This window comes from Capronia coronata, assembly GCF_000585585.1.
Source record: "Capronia coronata CBS 617.96 chromosome Unknown acBCG-supercont1.6, whole genome shotgun sequence".
NCBI lineage: Eukaryota > Fungi > Ascomycota > Eurotiomycetes > Chaetothyriales > Herpotrichiellaceae > Capronia > Capronia coronata.
In genome coordinates, this window is record NW_006912898.1 from 137,201 (window position 1) to 163,430 (window position 26,230).

Genomic DNA, 26,230 nt, shown 5'->3' on the forward strand with positions numbered 1-26,230 from the left:
ATTTCCTTTGACTACCTACCTACCTAACCTGTTCAACAAGCCATTTTGCTGCAAGGTACACCTAACCTGCTGTTGACGTTTCATTCATGTTCCCAATGTCAATACCAATGCCAATCAATATCAATGCCAATCAATACTATCAATGCCAATTCCAAGCCAGTGAACTACTGCAGTGAATCATAATGGTCTCTTCGATAACTCATCAGCAACCACTACAACCAACCGTCTACACCAGCGCCATTCTTCCACTTCTTTTCCAGCACTGACACTGACTGGATCCCTTGTGAGCTGCAAATCCATTTCATTTCCCAGCTGAGTCTTCAGCCCTGACTTTCAGCGAGCGAGCGTCTTGGATGGACAGAGCAGAGTCTTCCAGCTTGGTTGAGAGAATATCCCCATTCAAGTTTTGGAAGGCGGAATACATCAAACTCGGGACATACGGCAGCAGATGCCAGACAAATGTTTCGATCTTTTGTGTCAAGCACGAGTGATACTCTACACCTAAGATACGCGAATCTCCTTTTCCTTTTCCTTTTCCTTCGCCTTCTCCTTTCCTTCTCCGGACGATACGATATGCATTCTCGCTATTGACGTTGTTGCTTCTCCTCGCTCGGAAGAAGGTGAAGGTGAAAATGAGGCTGATGAAGGTCGTGTTTCTTCATGAAGAGGATGCCCTTCTCGTCACATTGGACTGTCCTACAGGAGCAGAAGGAGGAGGCAGAAGCACCAGGATCCCGCTCGCAAGCTGTTATACAACTGGTCACCACCATTTAATTGTCTATCTGACTCAACTCACGCATTAAACCCCCGTTCCATGTTGTTCTGTGGTTGCTGATACCTAACAAATCGCATCGCTTGCATATGGGCGGCCCGCTGTGTCCACGCCTACAAAAGTGCCCAGAGTACTTCGAATACACAAAAAGTGGACAAGTCTTTCCACCAGCCTCGCTCCTGATCTCACCAGCACGCCCGGAAATTACACCCATAACCCATCCCCAGAAACAGAACCGCATGCTAGTAATACATCTGTTGTCGCCGATCGAGGACGGGGAAAAGAGAGGGACCAGAAAAGACACAAGCACTCCATCTGTGAACCAAAACCTGCTGGAAAGCCGCGATGTTCACCATGTGGGTGAAAAAGCACCAAGCACAAAATGCAACTCATTCCCCAAATTCCCTCCCGCCTCTGATCTGAAGTAGCGTAGTGAGACTCTGTAGCTGCCCCCTGAAAGCAGATGGAAGGTTTAAATATCCTAAACCCTGCCTCGTCGAAGGATCCGTCCATTGAGCGACCGTCGTGGTTCGGGTTTTGCAACATCCTTGTCCTCCTTGGCCTCTTTATCGTCTTTATCCTCCTCGACATTAGTTGCCAATTTGCCGTCCTTGGTGTATCCTCCATCCCCCTCAATCTCCACCGAGCGCCTCGCTGCGCTCGATCGTCGACTGGGGCGTTTCGCGCTGGTCGGCGTGATGGCTGAAAGGGTCTTTGCCGTCATGCTGGGTGACTGGGGCGGCTTTTTCTTCATGCCGGTATCCTCTCCCGCATCCCCATCGACGACAATGGTCTCGGAATGATCAGAAGAGTCTTCTCCCTGTGCTGCTCCCTCCAACCCGGTCTTTTCCTCCGATTTGGGATCTTCATTCTTCTCGCTCGTGGTTGCATGATTCACTTTGTCGCCCTTCTCGCTTTCGCCATTGTCCTCGCCGGTTCCAGTCATGTGCACATCCTCATCTTTGCTTTGCGAGGGTTGAGCATCCTCCTGCATCGGTATGGTTGTGTTGTCGGCAGCCTCAGACTTTTCATGACCGGGCTCAGTCTCGACAGCCTCTGCGACTGGTTCAGTCGAAAAGGACGTCACTGCCGCGGCAGCCGGTGGACTTGCCGTGCGTGATGGTGGCTTACTCCCGTTGGTCGCCGCCTTGTTAGGAGTCTCCATTGTACTTATTCCCAAAAACCCTGCCCTTGGTGGCTCTGTCTTGCTCACCGGCGGCTGGGCAGCTTGAGGTTGGCCATTCAGAGCCCCAGCTACAGCACGAGCTGTAGCAGGTTCATCTTTACCTTGCGTCTCACCCATCCCAAAATCACCTTGCAGCTTCTTCGGTTCAAAATCCATTTTTCGTGGAGACATGTACGAACTCAGCCAACTCGCAGCCGAGAACGACGGGGTAGGAGCAGTCTGTGCCAGCGGAGCCTCGGCCTTTCTTGCTACAGCATCAGCTGCGGTGCCATCCTTCTGACTGCCAATTTGCGTTGCCGTCTTTGGACTTTTCCTCACCTCCTCCGTCGCAGGAGGACTGCTCACTGTTGAAGTTGAACTTGGTCGGTAACCAGCAGGTCTAGTTTCCGGATCAATGACATACGAACCCGGCGCCCGATCTCCAGTGTATCCCGGGGATCCTGAAGCCTCCTGGGTCTTGATTTTGATTTTGTGGTTCTTCGGGTCGGCCATGGTCCCGGCACTACCTCTTCCGTGGATGCGTTCATAGTCCTCGACCTCCTTGACCGGAACGCCATACTTTTCCAAAGCTTTGTCAAGACTCCCGATGGTCCCTTTCGGTTGAACATGATTCTTCACAATATGGCATTGCAAGCCATGCACGGTCCGCCAGTCAATGCGGGAACACCCGTCATGGTTGCACCGAAGATACATTTCAACAGGTGGACCGGTTGGATTGTCCTTTGATCCGCCGACCCCGTAAGACGTCCAGATACCACGATTTAAGCTGTCGACTCGTTCACAATGGTGATGTCGGTTGGCAAAGGCCTCGGACATTTGGTACGGGTGGGTGGTGGAAGGCGTCCGTTTGTTAGGGCCGCCGGTGGAAGGGGTTGAAACACTGCTAGGCGCAGCATACGAATGGAAGCGAGTACTATCCACGCCGCCACTGAGGATTTGGTGACTGGGGGTTTTATTCACATCAGTGGTCGTCGACGGCCTCGGCAAACCAACATTAGGAAGGGGTGACGTTGAAGTCGTTCTGGGGTTGATGGTGGCGAATCCAGAGGTGGACAGCGTATTGATTGGAGCAAATGCCGTACTGGTGGTCGGTGGTGGCCGGGTGTCATAATTGGATGAAGTCTGTCGCGGTGCATTCGCAGGCGTCGCCGGCGTCACCGGTGTCGCGGGGGATCGAAAACTAGCAGTTAAGCCAGGTCTCGAAAGTGGCGAACCTGGTCGTCCCAAGTGACTCAGATGTGATCGCTCGGTCGACGGTTGCGATGGGTTGGCCAGGGCATTCGTGTGAGTGGTGGACGAAGTGGTATTTGGCGTTGTGGAATACGGCGAAGTATGATGGAACGGTCGGGGATATGCGGAGCTCGAGTCCCGAAAGAAGGAATATGGAGATGCACTGAAAGAAGTCTTCGAAGGGGCCGCAAGGTTGGACTGTGGTGACGGTCTTGACTGTGCAGGGTTGGCCGAATCTGCTTGCCCTGGAGGACCAACTTGATGACGTTTTGGCGGTGGTGGAAGGGTCGAAAGCGTCGAGGCCAACGGTGACATGGAGGTGGAGGAAATGTTAGCAGCGCCTGGCTTGGGGGATTCCTCCGGAGGCAGCCCTCGTTTGAGCCGCTTCAATCTGCGACGAAGACTCTATGGCTTTGGTCAAAAGGGTGGTCAATGTAGAAGCTTACCCACGGGGCCACTTACGTTCTCCTCTTCCTCCAACTCCTGATCGAAGAACTGAGAAAAGGCCGCATCTTCACGCTTGCGCCGAGCTTCGATTCTACCGTCTCGACGTTGCCGAGCCTCCAGGATCGCCGCCCACTTCTTGTCTTGAAGCTCACGCTTGCGACGGATCTTGTCGTCCTTTCGAGCACGTTTCGATTTGAGCAGCTCATACTTCTTGATGTTGTGCTCTTCGACACGTTGCAGCTCGTCAAGGCGGCCTTGGACGGCGTCGGAAGATTCCAAGGCATGCTTGGATGGGGGTGGTGGAAGCGGGATTGGCGCCGTCAGTGGACTCGCGAATCGGTATTCATCGCCGCCACCGACTGAGACATCACTATCGGAAGACTCTGGGTCCATCAGATCAGTCGTAGGAGATGGACGCTGGGCGGGCTGTTGAAACGCCCGAAGGGGTGAATGATAGGAAGACTCCCATGACGAACGAGGACGCTAAAGAAAACATGATTAGCGACAAATTTCCCAAGGGGAACGAATCGTGCAGACGAGCGAAGGGTCACGGCCGAGGCAAGCGAGAGCTGGACCAGTTTGGGTAAGCGATGACGGAAAAGAGAGGTTCCGTCAAAGCGATTGGGTGGCCATGGCCCGAAGTCCCATTGTCCCTGGGAGGAGTAATGATAGCAGCTCCCAGATAGACGTGATGGCCTCGTGGGTTGATGATGCTATGGCATTCCGACCGGGTGGATTTGATAACAGGACTTGTAGTGTGGAGTTCCGACCACGATAGACCCAGGTCCAGATAGACGGGAGTGACCGGAAAGGGTAAGGTGATGGTGCAATCAATGACAGTAGTGGTGTGCCCATGCGCTGGAGGAGTAGGGGAGCGACGATATGGTATGGTTAGCGCGGGTGGTATTGGTATGGATTCGTGGATGGTGTGTATGGTGGAAGATGGCGATTGGAGTGGGAGCATTGTTTTGTGGTGCGCAGTTTTGACGGGCGAGGGTGCAAATCGTGACCAAACCGGCGCCAAGATAAGAGAGAACGCTGGCACCACAAGCGCAGTCTTGAGCTGTCATGGTGGAGGCTGTCTTCTCCCAACCAACCAGCTCTGTCCGTCGTGGCTAATGCAAGCCTAAGATCGAAGCCAATGCCGTCAAGTCCCAGTGGGAGCACGCGGACAAGCGAGAATGCTCGTCTGGACGGCCGGGGTCAGTCCAGCTTGGTGAGTGCCCAGTCGCCATGGTTGGGATTTCGTAGACGGTTGTGGGAGTGCTGACTGCTGCAGATGGCCACAGTGCAGGGCAGAAATTGCTGGCGCACACAGAGGCGGTCGCTGGGGATTTCCCCAGATAAAAGCCGTAGGGAGAGGAAGCCGCTGGACGTCCGCCGATGCGAACAAAACACCGTCGAGCCATCTCGTGTCTGATGCTCTCGCCCAGCGGTCGTCGATTTGTATCAAGGCTCTCCTCCACGACGCGCGATATAGATGTAACAGAGAGGCATAGAAGAAGGAACTGTCATACACGTACCTCGGAGGTTAGGTCAGACGCCTTCCGTGAATGGGACGGTGGCCGCGGATACATCTTGAAGCGGTCGAGTCGAGTTCCAGAGCGGTGGCCGACTTCCTGCGCTCTCGACCCTGCAAGGCCGAGATACCAGACGATGGGACGGTCGGCGTTGGCGTATTATGTTGAAGCGACCAAGGTCCAGTGCCACTGCAAATGGGAAATGCAAATGCAAATGCGCATGGGGGTGGAAGATGGATTGAGGACAGGTGGTGATACAAGGTCAACGATCCGGTGGCACAGGTGAGATGGAAGACGGCACTCTGAATGGGTGGAACGAGAGTCTGCGCGCGACCAGCAGAATGCGTTTAGAAGATTAATAACTTAAAGAGTGAAAGCACGGCCGGGCCGAAGAAGAAAAAGACGGGGAATGGGGAGCAAAGGACAAGACAACAGAGACTGCGTATGCAGTGCAGGTGGTACGCGAGTCCAAAAGCTGCTGGATGAGATGGGGAACCAGCCGAAGCCAAAAAGGCCAAATACTAGCAGCCAAATGGACAAATGATCACAATTGTTGTGTCAATTACGGTGATGGTACTGTGTAAGAAAAACACCTTATGTTTACGGGTGAGGCGCATGTTCTGGGGGGAGCGACCCTCTCTTTACTGGGCACCTACTAGGTACCTACCTAGGCTGATCATGATAGAAAGGGTAAAGGGTTCGGGTGCGTGAGAAGGATAGTGGCACAGTGGTGGGTTTGGGGGTCAAGCCACCCATGCTGCAGGGCAGTCGATTCGGGTAGCGATAGGGTATACTAGTAGTACATCAGGGTCAATAGGGAGTGTGCAGTATGCAGTGAATAATAATAATAATCAGAATAAGAGGAATGGCGCAGGCGATGGATCACGATGATATGATACTACTACCGCTACCGCTACTGCTACCGCTGACACGAACTGTTCACGGTGTGCAGTGGGTACTCGCTTGATTGTGGCACCGGCGACGGGGTGAAGCTCCAATGGTGAATAGGGCACGTTCGGGAAAAATAACACCTCTATAAGATTGAGTTGTGGTTAAGCTGGGGGTGGATGCGTCAATCCTCTGGACACCTAGGTACCTAGTACCTAGACATAGAATATACCTGAGTTGATGATCCTACGAGGTGATGTCGCATCTACCTCGGCTGCATACTAGGTGCCTATAGCCTGGAACCTCAAGCTCGAAGGCAAGGTGGTCTTCCTCCTGAGCAATCCTCTTTACCTAGTATTATTACCTATTGCGTACTACTAATCTACTTCAGCCACCGGCGCAGAAGAAAAGAAGCAGGGCTAGAGGCATAAAGTACGTGGCTATCCGAGCGGCGGAAGTCGTCTTACGTACATTTGCGCCAAAGGGTGAGACTTCAAGATGAGAGTGGAGCGCCGCCGCCGCTGCTGCTGCTAGCCATGCTTTCGGTACTACCTACTAGTTATCTCATTAACCCTCGGGTAGGTGTCGAGGATTACTTACTAGGTATCCCTTACTGTGTGGTGGCAGTGGCACATCACTCCAACGCTTGCTACCCACTGGCAGGTCAAGTTCAAGTATCCACGGTCAGGCACGTCTATCATCTACTTATCACAGACACTTTTCTTATTCGGGCGCTAACAAATCTAGTCCGGAGTATAGGAACTGCTTCCTGGAATGCAGCTGCAGTCAGTGGCCATCTGAAAACTGTGTCGGACAAGGATGTTACATTTTTCACTGCATACAATACTCCCCCTCGCCCCCTAACCCCCAGTTGAGGTACTTAATCGATGATAATCAGGGGCGATGACTAGGCGGATACCACCTCAGATCCCCGGGCGCCCTAGGCCTCCGTAGCCTTCCTGGGCATCCGGAGTTTACACCGTGACTCAGCGGCAGGCGATGACAATAATGCAAGATAGGTGGCTAGACTGCCCTACTAATCTCGGCCATGCCGACTTATTTACAGTATCTACTACGACATCCTTCGACAATCACCAGAGGAATTGTGTGGTTGCTTATAAGGAGGGTTGAAGCATTGTAGATGACTCTCCCAATCTCGATCCTTACCTGTACCTATTCCTCGCCGTGTTCTGGTTGGTATACGACCAGCATCAGGTGGCCATATTGTCAGCGCAACCCCTATTATCATGATTGGTCGTGGTAGTGTACTGCACCTATCCTTGGTCTTCTCCTTGATACGGGACTGTGATCATAGATCGTGAACAATTTGAACCACTCTCCACACGCAACCAATCGCAACCATTGCTGCTTCTGGGGGGTGTTTTGCTTTTTCTTCTCCTGTCAGTTGCCACGCGCTTCCCTCGCTACAAAATGCAACATGGGGGATGTTATCGGCATGCCTGGTATTCTTCTCCCCATTTCGTATGCATCTCCGAGCCTCAACGTTGCAGCTGTCAGGCCGCAACTCCACATTGCACAAGGGCTAGGGAGCCCCGGGCCTCGAGAAAATCGCAGCTTAACTAAAAATGGCTCATCGAGACTACGGTCGTAGTAGTGACTTCCGGAGGGCGCTACACATGCGACATGAACTGAACGCTACTATGGTAGGCTAAGGTTCTCTAGGTCCCTAACATGTACTAGTTCACAGCCCAGTCTGATCGCTTCTTCAGGTTATCTAGGTATGTAGGTATCAGGCGTCTGATGCTTATAGCGGTTCATAGTGGACGTGCCTGTGGATAGATACCTACCTATCTACGGTACTACTTCTACTTAGGGGCGGACATGCATCTACCCTATTTAGGCACATACCTACCTAGGTATGTACTACCTCTTCTTTAACTGTGTATACCTTTATGCTCACTCCTCAGTACCCACTACCTTAGTACCTATGCCACAATCCTGTTGCTTTACCACAAAAGCCCTCATCTCACGTCAACGACAGCCACTCCAGACTCCACCACCGTTCGTTTTTCTATCCTACTACGTCCTACTACGTACTACGTAGCCTTCATCTTCCTCCATTCTATCATCTGTAGACGTAACCGCCTTCACTCCGCCGCTTTTCCCTACTGGTACGGCAGTGGTTTTATTACTGCCATCATCGTCATCGTCATCCCCACCCATCCATCCCCTTTATTCCTATACTAGTATTACGTATAGCTCAGACTTATTTAAAATACCAGGTGCTTAGTGAAATCATCAAGAGCGGAGATTCTTCTATTCTGGTTCAAGTAGTACACGACACTCGTCTTGAACCCCAAAGCCGAATATGCCAACCTTCCCAGAACTAAGGTAAGTAATTCAGGTATACAAGCTCGCTCGCCGACCTCCAACAATGTCAACAGATTCCAGCTTTGCTTTTGTTCCACCGTTACATCCCATGCTCCTTGAACCCCCGGCATGTAAATCACAATGTTTCATGATCTCTCATCGTTTCATGATCACAGTGAGCTGCCCACTCGACACGCCCTCACATGTAGGCCATGATCCTCCTGCCTTACTTCGAGCCAATTCAAGTTGGGATGCTCGGTCGAATCATAGGTCGTGATGAAGAGCAGGTGTGCCATACGGGACCACAAGTAAAATATGTTGAGTGGCCGACCAGGACCGAAGGCGATTAGAAAGTCGAGTACAGGGATATCACTAAAATACACTTGGCTGCTTTTGCCGTGCGCCATCCTTCAAGTTGTAGTTATTCACATCCACGTTTTTAAGGCTTCTGCTCGCCACCTTGCGAACCGGCTTCACCACCCGGCGGTGTTTGCGCCTGCTCGCGGGCCTTGTGCATCTTGTCGAACAGCGTGAGGGCAGTAGTCTGAAGCTCATCGATCTTGGCCTTCATCTCTTCCGCAGTCGCGTTGCCTTCACCAGTCTGGTTCTTGGCAACGTATTCGCGGAGCGATGCAATCTTCTCCTTGATAGCATCAGCTTCAGTCTTGTCGAGCTTGTCTTCGAACTCGTTGAGCGCCTTCTCGGTGTCGTTCAAGACGCTGTCAGCTCGGTTGGCGGCCTCGATGGCAGCCTTGCGCTCCTTGTCTTGGTCCGAGTACTTCTCGGCGTCGCTAACCATGTTCTCGATCTCCGAGTCAGACAGACCAGAGCCAGAAGCAATCGTGATGGATTGATCCTTGCCGGTCGACTTGTCCTTGGCACTCACGTGCACAATCGAGTCGGCATCAATATCAAAGGTGACCTCGATTTGGGGGACACCTCGGTGGGCCGGAGGGATGCCGACCAGCTGGAAGTTGCCCAACAGCTTGTTGTCACGGACAAGCTCACGCTCACCCTGGTAGACCTTGATCTCTACAGCCGTCTGGAAGTCGGCGGCAGTCGAGAAGATCTGCGACTTCTTGGTTGGGATGGTGGTGTTTCGGTTGATCAAGCGGGTAAAGACACCACCAAGGGTCTCGATACCGAGAGACAGGGGCGTAACGTCCAACAACAAAACATCTGTCACCTCACCAGCCAGGACAGCTCCCTGGATAGCAGCACCGATAGCGACAGCCTCATCCGGGTTCACAGATTTGGCAGGGTCACGGCCGAAGATGCTCTTGACCGATTCCATGACCTTGGGCATACGGGTCATACCACCGACCAGGATAACCTCCTGGATGTCCTTGGCCTGGAGGTTGGCATCCTTCAAAGCCTTCCGGACAGGTTCAATCGTCCGTGAGATGAGTGGCTCCACCAGCTTCTCGAGCTGAGCACGAGTCATCTTCTGGTTGATATGCTTTGGACCTGAGGCGTCGGCGGTGATGAAGGGCAGGTTGATGTCGGTCTGGAGCGAGGAAGACAGCTCAATCTTGGCCTTCTCGGCGGCCTCACGGATACGTTGGATGGCCATACGGTCGTTGGACAGGTCGATACCAGACTCCTTCTTGAATTGTTGGACAAGGTGGCGAACAAGCGAGATATCGAAGTCCTCACCACCCAAGTGGGTATCACCGTTGGTTGACTTGACCTCGAAGACACCCTTTTGGATCTCAAGGACAGAGATATCGAAAGTACCACCACCGAGATCGTAGACTGCAATCACGCGGTCCTCTTCCTTCTCGAGACCGTAGGCGAGAGCTGCCGCAGTAGGTTCGTTGACCACTCGCAGGACGTTCAGACCTGCGATCTGACCAGCGTCCTTGGTGGCCTGTCGCTGCATATCGTTGAAATACGCGGGCACAGTGACGACACCGTTCTTAACAGGCTTGCCCAGATAGGCTTCCGCGGTCTCCTTCATCTTGGCCAAGATCATACCACCGATTTGCGATGGCGAGTATCGCTGACCACGAGCCTCCAACCAAGCATCACCGTTGGTATGCTGGACAATCTTGTATGGAACCTCTTTGAGGTCACGTTGGCATTCAGGGTCTGTGAATTTTCGGCCGATAAGTCGCTTCGTAGCGAACAGGGTGTTTTCGGGGTTGACGACAGCTTGTCGTTTGGCGGCAATACCGACCAGACGCTCGCCGCTCTCGGTGAAAGCAACGACGGACGGTGTAGTTCGGGTACCTTCGGCGTTTTCAATTATGCGAGGTTGTTTGCCTTCCATCACGGCGACGGCGGAGTTTGTCGTGCCCAAGTCAATACCAATGACTTGGCCCTTGACCTTTTCGGAACTCTCAGAAGCATCGGAAGAGGCATATCTGGAGAGTATTGACGAACGGGGTGCTCGGATCTGGGAGATGCGGGAGATGGGAGTCGAGCGTGGGAGCTAGGAAAATTGCTCGTTAGATAATGAGGCGAGGACGAGTGATGATGAAGCGGGAGGCGACATGGCAACTTACAGCTCTGGACAATCTGGAGGCAATCATGATTGCTCTAGTAAAACAACACAGACGAGAAGAGAAGCAGGAATGATCTCGCAGAACCGCGGCGACGACAGGCGGTAGAGAAGAGGATGAAGGAATGCGAATGGATGGCGATGATGAGCTCAAAGGATGTAGAGCATGTATAGAGTAGATGGATGTAGCAGTAATGGAAAAATCCTCACAGAGGCGGAACTTAGCGGTCGCGACCCTGGAGGCTTGGCAGACGCTTCGAGGTCGGAAGAAGTTCTGCGAGATTCTGTCTGCGGCGCCAGTTCCAGCCGCAGTGCCGCAGGTCCTATGTATAGGTGGTGAGGTAGGTGATTGTTGGTACCTCATAACTCTGTGCTTTGGGAGAGATATAGCAGTGCCGTGCTGACTGCTATAGCTGTGAATCTACTATAGCATACTACGTACCTAGGTATATACCTATACCTTACTATGCCTCAGTACTACCGCCACAGATCAGAAGCCATCATGATACCCACAGAGACTAGTCATCATCGTACCTACAGAGTACTACCACAGTACATTAGTTAGGGAGTACTATAGAGGGTAGATAGGTGCTCTCGTGCTGAAGTGCTAATCAAAGTACCTTACCTTAGGTAACCTTCAAAAGGATCACCGGTACACAGTACTTAGTAACAGCCTCCAATGCTACCTTGAGGTATACAAGTGTAGAGTGGTCACTAATTGCATCACCTACAACTCTCGTGTCCCACATCTCCAACCACACTGCACTCACCAACTGCCCGTTGGCTACCTACCTAGGTATTCATCCATATATTGACTGCAACACCTGGCTATCACTACTATATAGGCTGGTGCAAACCGATCACTGTCGCTTCACACCAACCAGATCCTTCGATACCGCCTTCCTCCTCTCCCATGCTCCCTTCGCCTCCCTCATAGCGCGTTCCCGCCTGATCGATCTTCAAGCCTGTTGAGACATGCGACTCCCATCCTAGAGCCTCAGCTCTCTACGAAATGACGGTGTCCGATCGTGAAATATGCCTCACACCGACCAACGGGCTTGCAACTCCTCATAAATTCTACCCGACCAAGATCTCCGTTCCGCACCATCAGCTCCGGCATTTCATTAGCACGTCCGAGGCCAATCTCATCTACTACGTAACCGGTTACGATGTTTTTGTGCTCGACCTCGAAACCCATGAAAACTCCCTCCTAGCCACTATCCCGTTCGAAGCGCGATGTCTGGCAGCGGACCTGGGCTGGGTATGTGTCGGCGGGGAGGTCAATGGAGACTGCGCATTCATCAAGGTGGAGAAAGACCAACATGGACATCCGACTTGCTTCGGGCATGACTTGCTGGTTGACCTGTTGGGTGGTGAAATAGTGAACTCCATGAACGTGTACAACATGGTCAATGAAGGCAATGGTCCCGACGAACTCATCGTCTTGATTAGCAACAACGACAAGACTGTCAAGCTCTACTCACTCGCCCAGCGGCAAGTCTTGACAACTCTATCGCATCCCGTGCCTATGAACTTTGCCGCCATGTCACCGGATTGCAAGTTCATCGCGGCAGTCGGAGACTCGGACAAGGTCTACTTCTACCGCCGTCGTCTTGATGACGCTTCTGATCCCATCGATGGACCCTCCACCAGGTATGCCAAATATGAGTGGGAAATCTTTGCCGAGCCTGTAGTGCCTACGGGAGACCATGTCTATGATGACTATAGCTTTGCCGTGGCTTTCTCCCCTTCGGGACATATGTGCGCTGCCTCGTCGCAAGGCGGTGCCATCAGTGTCTTCGATATGCGCCAGCTTGTGGATTCCGACGAAGCCCCCGAGAAATCCATTTTATGCACATTCAAGTCTTCCCGGCGTACACTGTGGGGCTGTGTAAGGGCAATGGCCTTCTCTCCAGCCCCCTGGGACATATTGGCTTGGGCGGAGGACCACGGAAGGATAGGATTGGCAGACATGAGAAGGGCCTTTGTCAGACGGCAGATACTGGACCTGGATCGGAAACAGATGGACACGGTCAAACTGGGTGATGGAACACCTGTGGCGTACCGAAGCCTTGGTGTCAAGGAGCGTCTGAAGCAACAGCATCTTGCAAGACTTAGGGCGATGCGAGCCTTGTCTTCTCGAGGTGAAGACGACGAAGTAGGCATTGATGACCCGCCCACCGACGCCAGCCGACGTCCTGCCCGGCAAGATCTGTTAAGCTATCACCAAGGCTTGGATCTCGATGCACGCGAGAGATCCGTGATCGAGGCACTTGAAACAACAATGGACAGCGTCGCACACGTCCCCACTCGCCCTTACAGTATAAATTATTCTTCTCCGCCTCGGATAAGGGACTCTCTGGCATCTACCGACTCCAGAAGAGAGTACGAGGTACAATTGCTGAACCCAGGGGCACGTCGATTGACCACATTCCAAACCCATCAGCCCAGAAGGAGAACGTCAGTCGTACTGTCCGAGCCAACTTTGACCGATGGAAATACCAACCAAGGTGGATATCTTGACCCTACTGACGGGACGAGGATTAGACTCTCAGCTTCTCCCGGTCGGATAGACGATGAAGAACATGTGCCTTCCCGGCCAGTCCATGGACTCGGTTCCAGAACCACTCCTGCTGGCAATTCCGGTGCCCGGCGAGCCTCCAGCCGTATACCTACCTCCGATCCCTGGCATGTCATCCAAACAGCTCTGGAATCGGCAAGAGAATCGGACAATAGTAACCAAGTGAACCTGATGTACATCGAAACCGTGTTGGAGGCTGAAAGACAATTGGCCAATCAGATCGAGAGTCGATTGGCCGACGAACGCAGGCTGTCGATTCTTCTCCAAGGGCAGATCGATGCCCAACAGCGGCTCCTCGGTGAACACTCGGTACAATTAGATCATTGGCGCGCAGCTGCGAGCCAGTGGAATGGTCGTGTCGAGGCCACTCTTGAGCGCGTTTTGCAACGACAACTAACGGATGAACAACGCTTCAGCCAGCAACGGTCTCAGGAGCTGCAGGGCGAGTTGAGTGCGGGAATGTACTATTCCAGACGGCTGGAACGAGAGCGAGCGCGGTTGGGGGGCAGAGATGCCGGAGCAACATCAACGTCTACGCGGAGCGCAACCACACCGAGTACAGAGTCGGCTTCCGCTCAAACCTCGGCTCTTCCTACGACGAATGTGCTGGCGTCTGCAGACTCGGACAATCTCTCGCACATCTTGACTGATTACCGAGAATCTAGTCGGCAGCGGCTTGCTCATGTCGAGAATCTGGAGCGGCAAGTCCGTCGAGCCGAAGCACGCGTGGCGCAGGCGACAACAGACATCGAGGCATTAGAGGGTATCGTTCGCACCCGCGGAGTTTGGGGGTCTGAAGAGAGTGATAACAGACGCAACGATGATGCCACTCATCCGGGCACGGCATCAACGGCATCAACAAGTGCCACCGATGCGACCACCAGACCAGTATCAACCCAGCCTGAAAGCCCTCGTGTTACCACTCGTCGTGTCGGTGTGCCGATGAACCGGCCTCATCTAGCGACTATTGACCGCCTTTCGGAACTCGCCGGCCGTGTTCCAGAAGCGGACATGCGCCTGGCACGAATGATGTTTCTCTCGGGTATGTCTGGAAATCGAGCTCTCGATGCCAATGGAAACTGGTTGCCTGGATCTGGTTTACATCGAGTTCTGGCAGGCGCGTCGTCTTTGGCAGCCTTGAACGGAAGCTCAGGTGAATCCGACGCTACAGTGGCGGCGGCAGACGTTGTCAGAGAGATGGGACCTGGGACTGCTGGCATTGGCTTCAGTCCCGATGGGCAGTATTTGTGAGTCCTTGCCAACCACCATGATATTCCATTTGTTTGCTAACTGACTATGTAGATATGCCGGCTCAGAGGAAGGCGTTTACGAGTTCAAGGTCAACCTCCGCGATCGCATGACGTTCCCTGCCATTCAAATGAGGTGAATTGTGAAATGACGAGATGAGGCTGGAGGAGCAGGCGATCCAACAACTCGGCCGTTCAAACCATAACTCCCTTCTTTTTTGGAAACCCCTTATGGCTGACTGCCTACGGGTCAAGAGGGCTCTGGCTCCCATGGGGCATGCTGGAGCCCTGGTTTGATGTACTTTTACGAAAGCTGATGACCTTGATGCAATCTTTGCCGGGAGCCGATGAAGGAATGCGTAAAAGCGGCGTTCAATTGTGCTTGTTGGTCTCGAGGCCTCCTAAGAGGCTGAGGCACGACTTGTATCGTTTATGCGGCCTATATCTAGCACGCATACCCAACCAATATTGTTAATATCCCATGCCAATGACCCTGTCTCAATGCCAGCGTCGAAGTTACTGGAGAGTCATGCATTGGCACACGTCTCTTTTGTACATGCTCGCTCATCTTTCTATTGAGCCTGTCCGCCCAGGACCTCCTGCGCCTCGAACAGCAGCGTGCCCTTCTCCTGGTTCAGCTCTTCCAAAGTCTTGATCTTTATCTGCATCACCCGCAGCACGGTATACTTGTGTTTGCTGTGGACGACCTTGCGATGCCTGTTCCTCCGCTTCTTCTTCTCCTTGTCCATCATCGGACCCGTCTCAAGCCCGACCACACGCATGCGGCACTCGAACAGCCGCTCGTCCAGGTAATTGGGCTCGGCGGTACGTTTGGCGTCGTAGGACTCGGTATTGCTGGTGCCGGCTTTGAGAGTATAGTCGCGCGAGCCGAGGATGCTGGCGCGGTTGAAGCGCAGAATGTCGCCCGGCGACACGCCTTTCATGTGGAAGGGCAGACGGAGCGTGTCGCCTTCGGTCAGCAGGTAGGGAAACCGATGGACATGGGCGACGATGTAGTGCGGTTTCTGCACGCACAGTTTCGGGAGCAGCTCCTGCAGAGATCGAGATATCACCAGCGGCCGCGACAGCGACTGGGTCGTGGACGGCTCGGTGACTGTCGCCGTCGTCGTGGTGATGGACGAGGAGGCCGTCGTCGTCGCAGTTGCGTCCGTCGTCTGCAGAAGCGTGGGTGGGATATCGGGCTGGGTGTTGTGGAATTGCGAGGTTGGGCTGGCGGCTTGCTGCGTCGAGGCTTGGTGCAGCTTTGCGCGGAAGGGGAGGAGGAACGTGGGCGGTTGGGATGTAATGGGCGTGCGTGGTGACATGTCTAGAGCACTGCGGACCAGCGTTCGTGACGAGACATGGTGCGATCGGCGCTGGACTTGGAGAGGCTGCTGTAGAACCCTTCGTAGGTCAGTGATTTTGATCACAGCACTTCCGAGCTGAATCACCTTGGAAAGGATATGAAGACGTACTTTGTCGAAGCTGGAGAGGCCACCCTCGATGGCATTGAATCAAAGATGCATTTTACCATGCGCCCGCAGATGCGACACATGGTGGGCAACGTTGCCGGGGCGTCCCTCCTCGCTTTACTAATGCCACAAGCAGATACTGGAGCAAACTCCGGTTCTGTGGACGTAGCAATGGACGTCGCTCCAGAGATTGGGTGTTGAGTAGCGAAGAGTTACGAGTTACAGTTCTCGATGTCGGGATCTCGAACTTGAAGATTGAAGTCGAGATGCCGAATGCTTGGCAGTACTATAAGCGTTCTCACGGCACCAGACGCCGCCGCTTTTAGACCGACTCACCCTCGCCCTCACCTGCGCGCTCACCTCGCTCACCTTCCTCACGCTCTCGCTCACCCTTCATGCTGAACCCGGTGCACCGCAGGCGGCGCCGGCCGTTCCCTCTTGGACGCCTCGTCGACGTGCGACCCCCGTCTCGTCCCCTCATTGGGACCGACCCGAAGGAGATGACTAGGCGGGTCGAAGAAGAAACTAACATTGTCACTGTAGCTCTACGATACAGTATCATACGCTGCCTACGAGCCAAATGCAGTCTCAAGTGACATTTGATGGGTACCTTAGCTCGCCTCCCGCTGCAAACGCCGCGCCCCTTAGGTAAGCACACCACGTCTCGGTGACTGGTCATTTGATTGCGGCTCCCTGGTGATACGGATTTGATGAACAATGCTGGAGCAACCATTTCACGTTGGTTGCATGGAAAGTTTGCCAGATCCCATTCAGCCAACTTGAACGTCACTGCACAGTCCCACGACTTGTGACGTACCCGCTGCTCTTCTTCCCGGCGACATTGTTCCGAAATGGCACGATCTTCTGCGACTTCACGGCGGCGTCGCTCTTCTCCAAGTTGCTGTCACAATCGATCAATTTTGGACAGAATGAATGAGGCTCAGCCCATTGAGCAACGCACTGTGCTGGCTAGGCTGTACGGTGAAAAGGACTGGCAGCACAAATATGCTAACAATCGCGGTCTTCCTCAGGCCGATAGGGTCGCACTCGCCAAATTGATGGCTCTAGCATTTCCGGACGTGAGCCTCGAAAGTGCAGAATTTACAGAAAAGAAGATGCTCAAAGAAACGCAGACCTCGGCCGGGTTTGGTTCACTACTCACACACTGCCCCAGTGGGTTGTGGATGTTTCCACCCAACATGTCGGCGAGAGAAGGCCCCTATATTGTCATATTGTCAGTGGCCTACTAGTGATACCTGGTGCTAGACTCGGGATTCGGGTAATAAACGTTGCTCGGCTTCGTGGACGGGCCAAGTATATACGGGCCAAGTATATTCCGGATTGGTCATCAATCTCAAGCTCCCAATCGTTACTACTTGTACCAACTAAACGACGGTATAAGAGTCCAGCCCCCTCCCCGGTATGTATACCTGATCGCGAACCTTTTGAACCTCGTGCTCTTTAGAGATTGTGGAATACGTGAAAATATGGCAAATATTATAGCAGTCTTCGGTGCAACTGGAGCTCAAGGTATGGCTTGGTTAGCTAGAAATTGATGGCAAACCGGACTGACTGACACAATTACCAGGTGGTGGGGTCGTTACTGAGTTACTCAAGGACAAAGGCTGGAGCGTACGAGCTTTAACGCGGAACGTGAACAGCCCGAGAGCCAGAGCCCTCCGATCTCAAGGTGCAGAGGTAGCTTTTGCAGATCTTGAGGATCCCAGCACTCTTCCAAAGGCCATCGAGGTTCGTAAGTCCTGCAGTGCGACTTTGAAAAGGTGCTTGGAGCAAAACTAGGTCATCTCACATGGTCTCACAGGGGTCGCATGCGGTATTCGGAGTTACTGATTATTGGCAATATGTCGCAAACCACGGCAACGTGGAAGCAGGGAACATCGAAACAAGACAAGGTATCGGCTTGTTAGGTGCTCTAGCTCGGTCGCCAACTCTTCAACACTTTATTTGGAGCACACTTCCTGGAGCAATCGCAACGTCACCGAACGATATACAAGTCCCACACATGGATAGCAAAAACAGAGTGGACAAATACCTGGAGCAACACTATCCCGACCTGCTAGCCAAGACAACCTTTCTTCGAGTGGCATGGTATGCGGAAAACCTGGCATGGCACGACTTCTTCAAGCCTCAAAAATATGTGAGTAAGACGACGCGGGATCCTTACACCGCGAATAACACTTTCCTATATCTCTTCAGAATCCAGGCGGACAATATATCTTTGTACAACCATGTGCACCAACGACTGTAATCCCCATGGCTGGACACGTCCGAAAGAATACAGGTACTTTCGTGAAGGCGGTATTGTCACATCCAGAGAAGTCCTTGCCAGCAAAGACTGCAGTTGTATCTCTAGGGTTTGCTTTGAGCTACCCGCAACTACTCGAGATTTGGAAGAAGGTAACTGGCAAGAAGGTTACGTTTCTGAGCTGTACTAAGGAGGCATTTGCCTCTCTCTACGGAGATGCAGGATTGGAGCTAGCCTTACAATACGAATTCATGGAGAAAATGGGGGAGAAGATGATGGATCATCCCGATATTGTCGAGCCCTCGGATTTAGGGATTACACAACTAGTGGGAATTGAGGAGACATTGAAAGAGTTGGAAGGCAGTTGGGATTGAATTAGGCCACTGTTACTATTCTCAAGCTCATAGACTGATATGGTCCTTTTCCCAAGCAGCAAATGGTTCTGCGACAAATGTTTTCCTCTTGTGGTCTTGAGCCTACTGACTCTGGACATGAATCCACACCATCCCTGGCAATCCTATACCACTGACAGCTCGTTACCAGTATGGGAGAATAGAAACCGACCTCCATCAGAGTCGATTATGCTGCCTGTGACGAAGTGACCTTTCATGCAATACTAGTAGGTATATGCTTCAGCAATCTCTTCAGGTTGTCCGACCACTCCCACCGTGGTATCTTTGACTAGGATTGCTCTCGTGGCAGCTCTCGCTTCGCCATGCTGGGCATCCCGTATCTCCGTATTGATGGCGCCAGAACATATCACGTACCGGCTTGAGATCCAGAACCAAACTTCTGGTCATGCCGTGAAGTCCACTTAACCAAGCACTCGTTGCTGTGTACCTCTCGATCGGCTTCTCACTTGTACCGCCCAATGTCAGTTTTATAGAACTTTTCGGGTTTTTCACAAGATTCTTGTAGCCATGATGAGCGACGGGTATGGGTCCTAGAAGCGAATATATCCCCTTTCTTTGATGTCGACAAAGTCGGATTCCAAGAATGGTTTGCTCATAGGTGCGTCGCTAGCGAGGTAGATAATGTGGTCGAGCTCGCCGACCCTATTGGAAGGTTAAGAGAGGTAGGGAAGAGAACATGCAGTGCCAGGAAGATGATGTATACAAAAGGGGAGCCCTGAAGTATTCTAGATCTAAGTCCTAAAAGGTCGGTATAATCTATAAAAAAAGATATGGTCTTGTATATCACTGTGGGCGAGCTTCAGAAAGGTAGCTACTATTTGGATAGGGTGAAAGCCGCCGCGTTTGCAGGGAGGAATATATTTTCAAAAGGTCAAAAACAAAACAAGTAAAGGTCGTACCCGGGTTCGAACCGGGGTTGCCGGAATATTTTGATCTCAAAATCCGCTACTTATCGTTAACACGAATGTTGAATAAGGGCGAAATGAAATGGCAACTTACGAGTGATCACCACTACACTATACAACCCAGAAAGGCTCGACGGCCATTTCATCGAAAAAATTGGGGAGAGCCCTTCATATACATAAGTAGCCCACATGCACTTTAAGTGCCTATTAGTGGCTGGCACAAATTCCGGCCCCACACCTGTGAGTCAAAGGGTGCAAGGGCGGCATCACCTTGACTGAAAGGTTCACTGGTCATGCCGCTTTAAACTACCCCATCAGGCTAGTACCTTGATATAGGAAAAAGTAGGCACTACGTAGTAGTACGTCCTTTGTACCCCATGTATACTTCGGTACTAGATTCGGTTGACAGGGGTTTTTGGTAAGCTACTGTCCAGGGTCGTCAACTTCTAGATGGCGCCGGGCGAGTATGCCTCGGTAGGGTCGGGCAAGCTCAAGCTCAAGGGCGTCAAGGACTCCAAAGTGGACAAGAAGAAGAAAAAGAAGTCCAAGCCCAAGGACGAAACGGAGGGCAGCAATGGCGAGAAAGGCACTTTTCATGACAACTCGGTCATGCTGAAAAACTTGCAAGACGAAGACGCGGAGTTTGCCAAAGAAGAACGACCAAGGATAGGCCTCGACGAGGGCAAGGAAGTTGGACCGGCCACAGGCTCGGACGGCGACGAGGCGACGACGATTGTCAAGACGGAGGCGGAGAGACGGTACGAAGAACAGAGACGCAAGAGGGTACGTTGGCCGTGATTCGTCACAATTCTGCTTGCTTGATAAGTGTCAGAGCTGACCCGGCGGTGATTGTTTAGTTGGAGGAACGACTCAAGCGAGAAGGCATTAAGACACATAAGGAGCGAGTGGAGGAGTTGAATCGCTATCTCAGCAGCCTCAGCGAACATCATGATATGCCGCGCATCGGGCCTGGGTAACGACAATGGATGCAAATCGTCTTCTTTGTATTCTCTACAATTCGACTTTACGCGCGTGGCATTGCTGGCCGTCTCGATCGGCATGTTCGATATAAGTTCCAGCAAGGTCTACTGAACTCTCTGATGGCACACGATTCGAGTCGGGTGGATAAGAAACCGGCTAGCACCACAAATAAGGCATCTGGAATGAAATCGCCCTCAAACGAATGTCTCCATTCTACCAGACTTCTTTTGACGGCCGAAGAATGAATGAACCGTCTCAAGTTTCGCTGTGTTATCGCTTATTGACTTATATACAATATTCGTCTTCAAGAACTCCTCCACCCACAACTCTATGCCTCCTCCTCCGCAGCTTCGGCTCGCCCGGGTTTCGAGTTGAGATATTCGTTTCTGTCCAAACTGTCAGTTCTCGCCCATCAGAATGGAGTCTTGGGCTTCCCCGTTCCATCCTTACCTCTCAATAGCCCATTGCATCAGGAAGTACCCCAAAACCATAGGAGGCAGCCAGTAGAGAATTTGGTGGTATGTGCGGCGGTAGGTGTTAAAGATGGCATTCTTTACAGCTCCGGCCATCGGGTCATATCTGTTCGGCGAAAGTGTGTAGGACACAACACCTTTCTGTGGTGGCGAGCCTGTTCAAGAAGTAGTGTTAGTTGAATGTTTGTAGCGGAGCTTCTCGGACTCGTCGCCGGGGGCTTGAAGCTCTTTAGGTTCGGAGATGAGGCAGTCTGTCGTACCGAAATCTCCCCACCATCCCATGTAACTGTGCAATAAGGGTCAGCATCAGAGTAGCATCGGACATCGATATTGGGAGGCTTGTAGGCGGTGCTCAACATACACTCCATTCTTCGGATCGGGGTGACCACCACTTTGCAAGGGCTTAGTTGCTTGTAGTCGCAGGGGCTTGGTTGCTTGCAGTCGCAGAGACCGCGTCGCTTGCAATCTCAGAGCTGGAGTTGGACGCATCGCGAAGGATTCGTTCTGTGAGTAGAGACTCGGTCGTGGTCTGGTTGAAGGTGTCTATCGTCACGGAGACTGGGAGAAATCAATGATCGCAGTTCGTAGAAGCTGCTGGCGGAGCTGCACTTGGGGAAGGCTTGGCAGCTTATTACGGCAGAAAATCTAGCCCTCCTCATTGGTCGATGGCCGGGGGATGGTGCTAGTACGTACCTACATACATCTACATGTACTGGTAGATATCTCGACGTCTTCAAATTGAAGACGAAGTCGCTCGTCCTGCCGTCTAGCTTTCTTATCATCATCCTGAGCAAAATACGAAACGGTGCCACCCGCGCTGAGACCGAATGCCCGGGCCATGATTGTCCTGTGGAAATGCGTAGCAGTGGCTAGCTCTGGCACCGCATCGCGCGATCGCTCACTCTACAATGCAGCCTCCCCTCATGACCTTAATAGACTCTGTATCTGAATTCCTTTCTCCCTAAGGGTCCATACGTGCCGCCAGTACGGTTGGGCGGTTGAAGGTCACAAGGCTGAGTGCTCAACCGGAGGTGTGCTTGACCCTGCACGCACTCGCCCGTAGAGTATTGCAAAGATCCAATACGGCAGATCACGCGCATGCTGCGCAGATTAAAGCTTGGCGCTGCTCGTCGAGCGGCAAGTCGTGTTCAAGCTGCGGAGGCACCTAAAATGTAGAACCAGTCCATGACATCCGCGATCATACTCTACGCCTCCGGAGCTACCATCAAACAGCAGAGGCATTAACCACCAGATCCCGCTCGCCTCGCTGCTAAACTGATCCTCAACCCCTACTCTGCTCACCATGTCGGCGCCTAACGTACTCAACGCCATCTCCAGATATGCCGTCCCCGTCTTCATCGCCGTATCGCTGGGCCAGGCGGCACTGTACGACGTCAAGGGCGGAACACGAGCGGTCATCTTCGATCGAATCAGTGGTGTAAAAGATCAGGTGGTCAATGAAGGCACACACTTCCTGGTCCCGTGGTTGCAGAAGGCCATCATCTACGACGTGCGGACGAAGCCGAGGAATATCAGCACCACCACCGGAAGTAAGGACTTGCAGATGGTCAGCCTGACGCTGAGAGTGTTGCATCGACCGGAGGTGCAGAAATTGCCGAAAATCTACCAGGTAAGCCCACCATCGATTGGAATGCGGTTGAGAATCGCACGATTGGCCGATTGTGATGCTGAACTCTTGTAGGCGCTTGGTCAAGATTACGATGAGAGGGTCCTTCCGTCCATCGGCAACGAAGTCCTGAAAGCCATTGTGGCCCAATTCGACGCCGCAGAGTTGATCACTCAGAGGGAAGCGGTCTCGCAGAGGATCCGGAACGATCTGATGCTCCGGGCGGCAGAATTCAACATCGCCTTGGAGGACGTCTCGATCACACATATGACCTTCGGCCGCGAGTTTACCCGAGCGGTCGAACAGAAACAGATCGCGCAGCAGGACGCAGAGCGGGCGAGATTTGTCGTGGAAAAGGCCGAGCAAGAGAGACAAGCCAACGTCATCCGCGCCGAGGGTGAAGCCGAGGCCGCCGACATCATCAGCAAGGCCGTGGCCAAGGCTGGAGACGGTCTGATCCAAATCCGAAGAATCGAGGCCAGCAAAGACATTGCGCAGACTTTGTCGGGCAATCCAAATGTCACATATTTGCCTGGTGGCGGAGACGGAGAAGGTGGAAAGGGAAAGAGTACGAGTCTGTTACTGGGACTACGATCATGATCTGCAGGTCGACCGAACAGAAACGAACCTTAACCAGGTTGATCGCGCGGTGCGAGTTGCCCGATGATATGCTCCGCTAATGAGACACCGGAGATGTCTACCGTTACTGCTGGCGACCGGCGTGGACCTTGATGCCGACACGGACGATCGACAGAACTCTCTTCATGTTTTGGCTTGGCCATTCCACTGTAGCATTATATAGCGACCGGGGAAAACGGGACCGGAGAATTCTCACCTTTTTATCATCCTTCACAGTCACGGAACACGCAGAGACTGGCCGGCCCCAAGTCCCCCTCTGCGTTCGCTATGCATAGCCGCTCCAGTCGACAACATGTGCCACATCAGAATCCGGTTCGCGTCAAGTCGAGCTTTCGAACGAGGTAAGATGTGCTCTTGCTGCTGCCAGCCCCTGGCGAGTTGATAGCGTGCTTTCCCTTTATCACTTCGTGCAATACTGGTTCTGCATGTTCTTTCTTTCCGCTGTCTTTACTTGTCCTGCATCCCGTCCGTTCGCTCCACGCGAAGCGCACATTTCCCTTTGACAGGCTCCTCGGAGGCATCATCAACCCCCAGGGTTTTCCACGCCCTCCTTTGCTTGACCCGTCGCCGCCCGACGCAGTATTAGGGCCTGACCTGGCCTCTCAAAACCAACGATGCCACGATGCCTCAGCCACCAGTGTCGTTACGAACAGTGCCAACCCTCTTCCAGCCGTCGACCTGACCCCTTGACGGCCGGACACCTCACACGTATTGGCAAGCAGTTGATCCGCTGGAAGCTGCTTACCTTCTACGGCTTTTTCTTCGAACCGGACGAAGCGGCAAGTGTACGGGCTAGTATCAATACCTGTACGTTGGCGATCCGCGCCGAACTCAAGCGGGTCGATGTGGTCAAGACATGGCAGCAATACGAGGATGAAAGAGCGCGCGGCAGGTTCTGTTACCACGGAGACGGTGTCGAGATGGAACTGTACAAGGCTGGGGCCTTCAAACGGTTAAAAGACAACCTTTTGCGCCGGACAAAGGTCCAAGTTGTCAGACCTAGAGACCATATCACGAGGCAAGGGGAGGACTCCCCTGCTATCTGTGCGAAACATGCCAACGGACGGTTACGCGACGTGTTTCGGGATGCAGCGCGGGACTTAGGCGTACCTTGCATGCAGTTTGAGGCCGCGGTGCAGATGTATGCGCAGCATATACAGAACACAGAGGCTGCAAAACATGACGAAGGGAGATGCTCGGGCCTGAAGTCGAGGCAGAAACCAAAGCAGAATATGGGCAACGCCGAGAGCATTGCCCGTGATGGGAACTGGGGTCTCCTGGCGCGTATCCTACTCGCGGATATAGAGGATCTGGCGCCCTCCTCCCGCGAAGGGTTGATGAGGACCATAGTAGGCAGGAGGGTGCCGTCGACACCCGATCGTCTACCTAGTTCTGAGGCCAGGTCGCCTACCAGGCTTGACGGGCCATTGGCTACAGCGCCTGCCCGGACGAGCGGGCCTTCGTTTGTTACTAGTGCTTTCGCCAAAGCCGGCGAAGTGTTCAACGCATCATCAACGAGCTTTACGAACAACGGGCCAGCGCTGCTGCCATCGAGGTCTTCTTCAGAGACATCATCCTTGTCCTCCTCGTGCTCCTCCTCCTCAACGACACCGCGGGTAGCTTCTTGCTTGCTCGTCATCGAAGGCCCTGAACTTCGTGACATCCTTTCCGCCATCTGGGCCTGCAAGGAGAAATACTTCATCCAGCTCAAATTCGACGGCCCCAGACGGAACGCTTGTCCATGCGGTGTGAACGAGTACTGTCGCACCTGTGGGCCTTTCAGCGTGAAAGCCGAACCTCGAGCTTCGACGCCGTGTCGCAGAGTTTGGGCGAGACTAGGGAGTAGTGCTACTAGCTCCGGTAGCACTACTCCTCCTCCTCCCTCTGTAAAGGGCAAGGAAAAGGAGAGAGACCGGGATGAGGAGGAGGAGAGAGCCGGTAGACATAGACATAGCCCGGAAGGCAGCAGGAGCAGAAAGCACGTTGACGACCTGGAGCAAGGAGACGTGGAGAGGAGGATCAAGTTCACTTTGAGAACAGGGAGGAGTAATAGGAGGAAGAGAAGGCAGTGGCCCTCTGTAGATGGCGAGCGTACGTAAGGTAGATAGATTATCTAGGAATATTAGATACCTTCAAGTTGGAGACTTCCCAGAGTGTAATGTACACAATAGGTATTCTACTCTGTGACGTGCCGTTCCCAGAATGAGGCTGGTTCCTCTGATAACCTCCTCAAGGGAATCCTTATTCAAGCCCTCCAATATGTTTAGGGCTGCTCATCAGACGGAAACCACCTGGTACCCAATAGGACCCCTCCCTCTTAGCTCTTGCTGCTGTTGAAGAAGTAAATGAAGGTAAAGATCTCACCTACAATAAGTAGTTCCAGGATAACGAAAGAGCACAAGATAACAAAAGAATAGAACCGCACCGGAAGCGGCGACTGCTACTAGCTGAGGTACTCTCGAGAACAATGAAAGTGGAAAGGGGTGAAATATACAGGATGGTTGATGCCTTTGTTGTTTTTGGTTCTTCTCGCGGCAGAATCGAACATAAAAAATCAAAGGATATAAAAATACCTACCTACCAGGAACCTGTCAGGCATAACCATATTTCGAGATTTCAAGCTCAATCAATACCCATATATTTATACCCAGAGTGGTCTTATATACTCGATGCAAATGCGCGAGAAAACCGATCTCAAGGGATGCTTATATGCACAAGGTACATTAATACTTATCAATAATAACGTCAA

General features: G+C 52.7%; 9 protein-coding genes across 9 annotated transcripts; 5 read left to right on the top strand and 4 right to left on the bottom strand.

Moving 5' to 3' along the window:
* Positions 1-1,253: 1,253 nt before the first annotated feature.
* On the bottom strand, positions 1,254-4,028 carry A1O1_06722 (uncharacterized protein; the record flags this gene model as incomplete). Its single annotated transcript, XM_007727600.1, has 2 exons — positions 1,254-3,593; positions 3,651-4,028. The coding sequence occupies 2 exons, from the start codon at positions 4,026-4,028 to the stop codon at positions 1,254-1,256; spliced, it is 2,718 nt and encodes a 905-aa protein (XP_007725790.1).
* A 4,785-nt stretch (positions 4,029-8,813) lies between these two features.
* On the bottom strand, positions 8,814-10,908 carry A1O1_06723 (hsp70-like protein; the record flags this gene model as incomplete). The annotated part of the gene is made up of 2 exons (XM_007727601.1): positions 8,814-10,808; positions 10,882-10,908. 2 exons carry the CDS (start codon positions 10,906-10,908, stop codon positions 8,814-8,816), a joined length of 2,022 nt encoding a protein of 673 aa, XP_007725791.1.
* A 981-nt stretch (positions 10,909-11,889) lies between these two features.
* Positions 11,890-14,709, top strand: A1O1_06724 (uncharacterized protein; the record flags this gene model as incomplete). Its single annotated transcript, XM_007727602.1, has 1 exon — positions 11,890-14,709. The coding sequence occupies one exon, from the start codon at positions 11,890-11,892 to the stop codon at positions 14,707-14,709; it is 2,820 nt and encodes a 939-aa protein (XP_007725792.1).
* Positions 14,710-15,277: 568 nt separating this feature from the next.
* On the bottom strand, positions 15,278-16,030 carry A1O1_06725 (uncharacterized protein; the record flags this gene model as incomplete). Its single annotated transcript, XM_007727603.1, has 1 exon — positions 15,278-16,030. The coding sequence occupies one exon, from the start codon at positions 16,028-16,030 to the stop codon at positions 15,278-15,280; it is 753 nt and encodes a 250-aa protein (XP_007725793.1).
* A 1,634-nt stretch (positions 16,031-17,664) lies between these two features.
* A1O1_06726 (uncharacterized protein) lies at positions 17,665-18,817 on the top strand (the record flags this gene model as incomplete). Its single annotated transcript, XM_007727604.1, has 4 exons — positions 17,665-17,707; positions 17,766-17,926; positions 18,000-18,335; positions 18,395-18,817. 4 exons carry the CDS (start codon positions 17,665-17,667, stop codon positions 18,815-18,817), a joined length of 963 nt encoding a protein of 320 aa, XP_007725794.1.
* A 1,394-nt stretch (positions 18,818-20,211) lies between these two features.
* Positions 20,212-20,738, top strand: A1O1_06728 (uncharacterized protein; the record flags this gene model as incomplete). Its single annotated transcript, XM_007727605.1, has 2 exons — positions 20,212-20,544; positions 20,619-20,738. 2 exons carry the CDS (start codon positions 20,212-20,214, stop codon positions 20,736-20,738), a joined length of 453 nt encoding a protein of 150 aa, XP_007725795.1.
* Positions 20,739-21,070: 332 nt separating this feature from the next.
* On the bottom strand, positions 21,071-21,704 carry A1O1_06729 (ubiquinol-cytochrome c reductase subunit 8; the record flags this gene model as incomplete). Its single annotated transcript, XM_007727606.1, has 4 exons — positions 21,071-21,128; positions 21,193-21,370; positions 21,476-21,501; positions 21,577-21,704. The coding sequence occupies 4 exons, from the start codon at positions 21,702-21,704 to the stop codon at positions 21,071-21,073; spliced, it is 390 nt and encodes a 129-aa protein (XP_007725796.1).
* An 814-nt stretch (positions 21,705-22,518) lies between these two features.
* Positions 22,519-23,442, top strand: A1O1_06730 (prohibitin-1; the record flags this gene model as incomplete). The annotated part of the gene is made up of 2 exons (XM_007727607.1): positions 22,519-22,845; positions 22,918-23,442. 2 exons carry the CDS (start codon positions 22,519-22,521, stop codon positions 23,440-23,442), a joined length of 852 nt encoding a protein of 283 aa, XP_007725797.1.
* A 653-nt stretch (positions 23,443-24,095) lies between these two features.
* A1O1_06731 (uncharacterized protein) lies at positions 24,096-25,580 on the top strand (the record flags this gene model as incomplete). Its single annotated transcript, XM_007727608.1, has 1 exon — positions 24,096-25,580. One exon carries the CDS (start codon positions 24,096-24,098, stop codon positions 25,578-25,580), a length of 1,485 nt encoding a protein of 494 aa, XP_007725798.1.
* Positions 25,581-26,230: the final 650 nt, after the last annotated feature.